General features: G+C 34.4%; 1 protein-coding gene across 1 annotated transcript; it reads left to right on the top strand.

The window, feature by feature from the left end:
• The first annotated feature begins 1,019 nt into the window (after positions 1–1,019).
• Positions 1,020–3,997, top strand: LRRN3 (leucine rich repeat neuronal 3). The gene has a single exon (XM_010159230.1). The coding sequence runs from the start codon at positions 1,377–1,379 to the stop codon at positions 3,501–3,503; it is 2,127 nt and encodes a 708-aa protein (XP_010157532.1). The 5' UTR covers positions 1,020–1,376; the 3' UTR covers positions 3,504–3,997.
• Positions 3,998–8,174: the final 4,177 nt, after the last annotated feature.

Here is an 8,174-nt window from a genome sequence, read left to right as displayed (position 1 = left end):
TAAATGAGGCAGTTAATCTATACTATTCCATATATGAAAAAACAGGAGCTTTTGAAATATATGGCTTGGAACACAAAGTACACCCACAATGGACACTTTTTTTCCTCCAGAAATATCAAGTCTATAAAAATCTGGAAAGGACTCATTTGATGCTTCAAGATGCTAAGGCTTCAGTCTTCACTATAATTTGGGACAGGAAGACAAGTCTGCAAATTCCTAGATTCTTGCACAACTACAGACCAAAGAAGCAATTGCTAGTGCAATTTTTTTTCTTTCTTATCACTCTAAAGACACTTCTGTCATTATTATTATTCCTTACAATTGAAGTTATTGAAGCCAAAATATGCAAACCAGTAAGTAGCCTGAATTTGCCAAGATGAGCTATTTATTATGAGGTACATATTTCCTTCTCATTATCCTTTACAGGAAAAAAAAAAGTTTTCTTCTTAGCAGCTACAAAAATTCAAAAATTCTGTAGATTATCAATTTAGTATATTTCTGTATAAATATCTCACAGGCTTGCCTAAGAATGTCATCATTAGGAATGTGTATTAATCCAACCATTCCATTTTCCTTTGATTACACATGAATTATGTTCTTTATATTTACAGACTTCATGTTCAAAAGTTAAATATTCATGCTCTGTAAGATTTTGCTCAGTGTTTACATTTTCAAAGCCAACAGAACTCAGTTTGCTTCTAGTGATAACTGAAAGAAAAAAAGAAAATATTTTACAGCAGCATAAAATATGTAGAAAAACCTCACTGATATATTTTGCTTTATACTTTGTGGATCTTCATCTTTCTGTAGAGCAATGCTCCACTGGATGTATGACAAGCTACAAATCTAAAGATATATTACTATATTAACTTCATTTATGCTATCTCAATACCACAATACTCTGGGCACCACAATAATTTTCGTTTCTTACTTGCAATAATTAACATTAGAGAGCAAAAGATGGCTAAATTAATTTATAATGTTATAGTTTCTTACACTAATTATTTCCTCTTCTTATATTTCAGGTCATCCTGTCATCCCTGCAAACACTAATCAATCATGGGATTTGAAGTTAATACTACTAAATAAATGAATTGCTTAATCTCCTATGACCATCTATACATACTTCATCTTCACAAAGCTTATCAATTTTATGTCATCAAGGACAGAGTGACCTTCAACTCCACAAAATGCCTCTTACTACAGGACAACTTGGTTGCAAATTTATCACACATCCTCAGGAAACAACTCCTTCACAATCATCATTTGACAAATGCAAGTGTGTGTTTTATCAACTGACCAGGTCATACTAAATTCCAAAAACGTAACAGTGGAATACTAAAAGGTCCGTTACTTCTCTGAACATTTGAGCTAAGATGAGGGACATGTTACTCAAAATTAATTTTCTACTTGGCCTAGTTACCCCTGCACTAGTACAAGCTGTAGAAAAAAAAGCAGACTGCCCAGAGTCATGTATATGTGAGATCAGACCATGGTTCACCCCCAGGTCTGTGTATATGGAGGCTCCAACAGTAGACTGTAATGACTTAGGCCTTTCTAATTTTCCAGCCAGACTGCCTGCTGACACACAGGTTCTACTTCTACAGACTAATAATATTGAAAAAATTGAACATTCAGTACACTTCCCAGTGAATTTAACTGGTCTAGATTTATCTCAGAACAATTTATCCTCAGTGAACAGCATTAATCTTAGAAAAATACCACAGTTGCTTTCAATGTATCTTGAAGAAAACAAACTTACTGAACTCCCGGAAGAATGTCTCTCAGGACTTCACAATTTACAAGAACTTTATATTAATCATAACCTGCTTTCTGTGATTGCACCAGGAGCTTTCATAGGCCTCAATAATCTTCTCAGACTTCACCTCAATTCAAATGGTCTGCAAATGATCAACAGGAAGTGGTTTGAAGCTACTCCTAATCTTGAAATTCTCATGATTGGAGAAAACCCAATAATCAGAATCGAAGATATGAACTTTAAGCCTCTTATCAATCTGCGCAGCCTAGTTTTAGCAGGCGTAAATCTCACTGAAATACCAGATAATGCTTTGGTTGGCCTTGACAATTTAGAAAGCATCTCCTTTTATGACAACAGATTTTTGAGAGTGCCCCACATTGCTCTTCAAAAGGCTACAAATCTTAAATTTCTGGATCTAAATAAGAATCCCATTAACAGAATACGACGAGGAGATTTTAGCAATATGCTGCACCTAAAAGAGTTAGGAATTAATAACATGCCTGAACTGATTTCTATAGATAGTCTTGCTGTCGATAATTTGCCAGATTTAAGAAAAATAGAAGCTACGAATAACCCCAGATTATCCTACATTCATCCAAATGCCTTCTACAGACTTCCCAAGCTGGAATCGCTCATGCTCAACAGCAATGCGCTGAGTGCCCTGTACCGCAGTACAGTAGAATCTTTGCCTAACCTGAAAGAAGTTAGTATTCACAGCAATCCCATTAGGTGTGATTGTGTCATCCGCTGGATTAACATGAATAAAACAAACATTCGCTTCATGGAGTCGGAGTCTCTGTTTTGTGTAGACCCTCCCGAATTCCAAGGCCAGAATGTGAGACAGATACACTTCCGGGAAATGATGGAAATCTGTCTCCCTCTGATAGCTCCTGAAAGTTTTCCATCTACTCTGGATTTAAAAACTGGCAGCCATATTTCCTTACACTGCAGAGCAACAGCAGAACCAGAACCTGAAATCTACTGGATAACACCATCAGGACACAAACTTTTGCCTAATACTATGACTAATAAATACTACATTCATTCTGAAGGAACATTAGACATAAGTGACGTAACACAAAAAGAAAGTGGCTTATACACATGTATAGCAACAAATTTAGTTGGGGCAGACCTAAAGTCAGTTATGATTAAAGTGGATGGGTCTTTCCCTCAGGACACTGATGGATCTTTGAATATTAAAATAGAAGATATAAAATCTAATTCTGTTTTGGTTTCATGGAAAGCAAGTTCTAAAATTCTGAAGTCCAGTGTTAGATGGACAGCCTTTCTGAAAGCTGAAAACTCTCAGGCTGCACAGAGTGCTCGAATACCATCTTACATCAAGGTATATAATCTTACACATCTAAATCCATCAACTGAATACAAAATTTGTATAGATATTCCCACTGTCTATTCACAGAATAAGAAACAATGTGTCAACGTAACCACAAAAGGACTGGACTTGGCAGTGAAAGGCTCTGAAAAGAACAACATAATAGGATTCCTCACCTGTCTTGGTACTCTTCTGGGAATCATCTCTGTGATGTATCTTTATGGCTGCATCTCACGAGAGATGAACTATCATGTTGGACACAGCTATCTAAAGAATTACCTGAAGAAACAATCCTTTTCACTCAATGAGCTTTATCCTCCTCTAATCAGTCTCTGGGACATGGGCAAAGAAAAAAGCACAGCAATGGAAGTAAAAGCAACTGTGATAGGTGTACCAACCAATATGTCATAAATATGTCAGTGTATCACTTAATTTCTGAAATAAAAAGCACATGACTGCATTTGTGCTGAACAAAAAGGCAACAAGAAAATGTATTTCGTTTTGGAACTAGATGCCTGGACTTTGATGCTGCTGACAAATGGGAGTATGTACTGACTCAGCATAAAAGAAGAATTTTAACTAACTGGCTTCTAAGGGTATTCTACCAACCAAATAAAATTAACTGCATTTTCTAGAACTTCCACAGGACTTTGAAGTCTGGAATATAGTGCAAGTAGCCAAGAACATTTTCTGTATTTTTTTTTTTATTATTATATAAAAGTAGTGGAACTGAGCAATACCTCCTCCTGTGCTGTATTACACACACTAGCCACGATTTTTTGCAGTGAACAGATATACTAGGATTGACACATGGTGTAATGAAATGGACAAATTCTGTAGAGTAGACACAGTGAGTATGTGAATTTTTTTATGAGGAAAATACATTTTTGATTAAAATCAAAATAGTTTTTGGCTTCTTTGTTTCTAAAATAATACATTCTGGGAGCTCTTTTTTGACAATAAACAAACTCATTCTGATGTCTGATAAAATATTTCCTTACATATTCTCATGCTGAAATCCCAGTCTGAACACAGGATATTTTTGCTAGTTTTAGGCGGTACAATTGCAATAAACCACACAATAAATATTTTTATGAGTACTAACACATAACAGTAACCATATTTTACACATCGTTTATTGTGGGAGGAAGAAGAGAGAAGAAGGGTGGGAAGGAGACATAAGACTGATAGGGAAACAGATTGTTAGCTACTGATAACCTCACATCCAACCTTAGTGATCCTGTGATAACAGCAAGTTTTGAGCTGCTTTGGTTTTTCCCAGAAGCCTGAAAACTAAAAGCAATCTTTAGTCTCAGATAATATAAATCCAATTATTTTGTCTTCAGTCAAAAGGGTAATTCAGTTATTAACAACGTCTAAACTTTAGGCTGGCCACAGAGAAAACTCAGATAGCTTGAACAGTTTAAGTGACATTACGGTTTTCTTTCTGGACCTGCACACTTCTGTTCAGTCATAACAATAACTGACTAGGTTATACACCTCCTCATCTTTCACAATGTAAGAAGCAATAAATGACTGACAGAAACATTATTAGTAGAAATGAAATGAAACAAAATGAAAAGAGAACAATGAACACCTGACTAATCATATTGAAGCTAAAGTTCTCACGAGACTAGGACCGGGCCCCATAAGCAGCAAGTGTGCACAAGAAGCTGCTGATCAGAATGTTGATTATAAGCTAAATCCTATTCTGTTAGGATGGAAAAAGTGACTAATCCTGAGCCCAGCAAAGAAAAACACATCTGACCATTAAGATACCCGATGAAAAAATATGGTACTTCCTGATAAAGAAAGCAACAGCAAAATGTTTGTTAGTTTGGTTCATATATGTAAAAACAAATAGGATGAATGAAGGAAAAAATGGTTATCTCTGAATATTGCACTTATGTAAGTAAATATTCACAGAATGCACACAAATGACAAAGTAAAAATAGGAGTAACAAACATTTCTTGTAAGTCTTTAGTAGACTTAACGTTTTTTAAAACCTATAATAACATATATTTTATCTTTCTAGGCTTGCTGAAGTAAACATTTCTGTGGAATCGCTGACAGAATTTTTGTAGGTAGAAGAGTTACATCTTGTAATAACATTAACTTTTCCACTTACTTATAGTTTGCTGTATACTTTCAAAATATTATTGGTCTATAAACACTTACAACATGGGAAAAAATTAATTTTACCTAGCACTCATTAATAACTTGTTTTCATGTTAAAATTATCCATTTTCTAGCTAAAACCAAGGATTATTAAATTATGTAAAGGTAATTTTCACAGTTGTTAAAGGCAGAAAGAAAAGCCTGATACTAACTTTAAACTACCCAAACATAAGATATTCATAGAGTCCATATATTTCCCTGAAGAAGGATGTTTACAAACCTTATAAATCGCTGTCACACATAAAGGCACACTGAAATTGATCAGATAAACGCTGCGGTTGCACGTCACATTTCAGTACCATGGACAGCCTATGCACAAAGCTGTTCTTCAGGATAAGTAGTTTAAGGGGGACCCATCACCAAGCAGATACTGTACGTGACAGCACGAGCTCGTAGGTATATCTTGTATGCTTACATTTGGAATCAAGCTATATTTAGAACTTACAGTTCCTAGTGCTTAGAAATGAGAACCTCATTTTTGCAGGCAAAAACATCTCTACACAATATTATGAGGAGCACTGATAAGATGACTTCCCCACTCAACCCCCAGAATAAGTACAAAACTTTATTTACCTTATTTAAATACCTCATTTAAAGTTTATGTTGACAGATAAAATGTGGTTTTATATAGAAGAATTTTCATACTAAATTTCTGAGAGGTAAAATGTAACTAGGTATATCTCACAAATATTTGAATCATTCTATATAAAATGAAAACATGACTTACATTTTAAGAAGAAATGGATTATCCTGTTGCTAACAGTTAGGATGTAAATTACTTCCTTTATATTTTTGCATTTTCTTAAAGCAGCTTTGCAGTCCTCTCTTATGTCCTTGAGGAAGCTATTATACAACTTTATATGTTCCTTGTGTGGCTGTACGTAAAAAAACGGGATAGCTGTTCCTTCCACAGATACACTATTTTGTAGTAGTTTATAAACCTGAGGGTCCTTAGGAAGTAATACATCCACCTTTTAGCTTTAATAGCTCGGTGTATATTTAATTTACATCACTTCAATGACATATGCCAAAAAAACACAACATTTTTTTCAGCAAAGTAGCAGCTGTTAAAAAAGTATGGGAAGAACTAAAAATGGTATAGTATACTTATAAATAACCTCTTCATTTACAGGAAGGTTGCTTTTTCTACACAAGGCATAGGGTTAAAATTTTTCTGTCTCTAATTGGGATGTTTACGCTCTTTAATGGAAGTAGGAACTTAAAATGAGCTCTATTTAATTTCCTCAGAAATGGAGACAAGCACTGTTACACACCTGTGCTTCCACTTATTTAACAGTAATCTCTCAGGAATCTAATCTATTAAAAGCAGTACTTACTAGATATTCAAACCAGAAAATAGTAGCTGAGAAATAGATTCACTTTATCTTGGCATTTGACAGCAAACCTTATCCTGAAACATGCTAGTAATGAAAGACAGAGGGCAAACATGAGTGTTAAAAATGTCTGGCTAGGCAATACCCAAAACATAAGGCTGAAAAGCTTTTTTAAGTCAATTTTTAAATTCAATTACCGTAGTTCTTTCTAACAGCTACCAGACTGAAAAGTAGTGTTCTATTAATAAAAAGATTAAGCATTTACTTCTTGGTAAAACATTTACAAAAACCAAGTCCAATATACCATTAGCTAAAATAGCCAAATGCTGACTTACATATGTGTGAGTTACTGTTTTATCCACAATGATGTGAAATCATAATTCCAAAATGCAGCTAAAAAACTTAACATAAAAGATCACAGAATAAATGTTTATTTACATACTAATAGGAAATTTCCGTTTCCAAAATTCACTAATAAAATTCATTCTACTTGAGTAACCTTAAGCTGTTACCTCAAGATAAGTTAAAAAAGAAATGGAGATTTTTGCCTCAGTTATGTGCTGGTCAGTAATAGAAGAGACACAAGGATCATCAACAGCCTTATAAAACGTATTTTGTTACCTGAAACCAGAAGAGACATTTCAGGAAAAGGTGCCTATATATAGTCTAGAAAATAAGTTCAGATATTAGACAATATCAGAAGAATTCAGGTTTTAGAGAGAAAAAAATTGAAAACTTTCACTCCGTCAGACTTAAGGAAGAAAACAATTCTTATTTATTAACTGAATGCAGTAAAACCAGAGTGGAGGTATGGTACTGACAAGACAAGAAACTTTACATAGCTGAAAGTGTACAATAAATATGAAAACTTCAGTACGAAAACTACAGAAGACATGTTGAAGGATGAATGGAATAGACAGCCATTGGACACAAACCACTAGAGATAAACCAAGACTAACAATTCACTTCATGCTAAAGATGAGAACATATGCTTGGAAACAGAGTAAAAACTATGCAGTTTTTTAGAGGCAAGAAACACAATGACTGGAAATATATCCAGAGTGAAAAATTACTGGTGTTGCCTACTTAAGATATGAGACTTCACAACATAGATTCCAGAAAGATATCCCAAGTAAAATTGCTGGGGAAGCAATAGATACAAGTGATCTTTTTAGAGCACTTTGGGTCCCATGAGCAATAGTAGAAAGATGTTGGAATAAAATGCTATTGCTTTGTTTCTATAGCAAGGGTTTTCAAAAGGAAATAAGGTTAACCCAATTAGACAACATGCTTAAAAGACTTTTTATTTTGAACACTCAAGGAAAACTTTAAACAAAAGAGTGTAAGCCTACCTACTTGAATACAGTGTTCTCAGAGATATAAAGCTCCAGTTATATTGAGGTGCCTTCCCATTTCCAATTTTAAAAAAGGAAGTAGACTGATCTTCAAAGAAAGCAACTGTAAAAGAAAGACTACACATGATCATCAATCTGACTTTTTTTCCAAATAATAGACAAATCACTTTTGTCTTTGGCTGCTTAAGAAATTATGATCAATTGTCAGAGCTAC

Source organism: Eurypyga helias, unplaced genomic scaffold (assembly GCF_000690775.1).
Source record: "Eurypyga helias isolate BGI_N326 unplaced genomic scaffold, ASM69077v1 scaffold11259, whole genome shotgun sequence".
Taxonomy (NCBI): domain Eukaryota; kingdom Metazoa; phylum Chordata; class Aves; order Eurypygiformes; family Eurypygidae; genus Eurypyga; species Eurypyga helias.
This window is presented reverse-complemented; position numbering and strand designations above follow the sequence as displayed.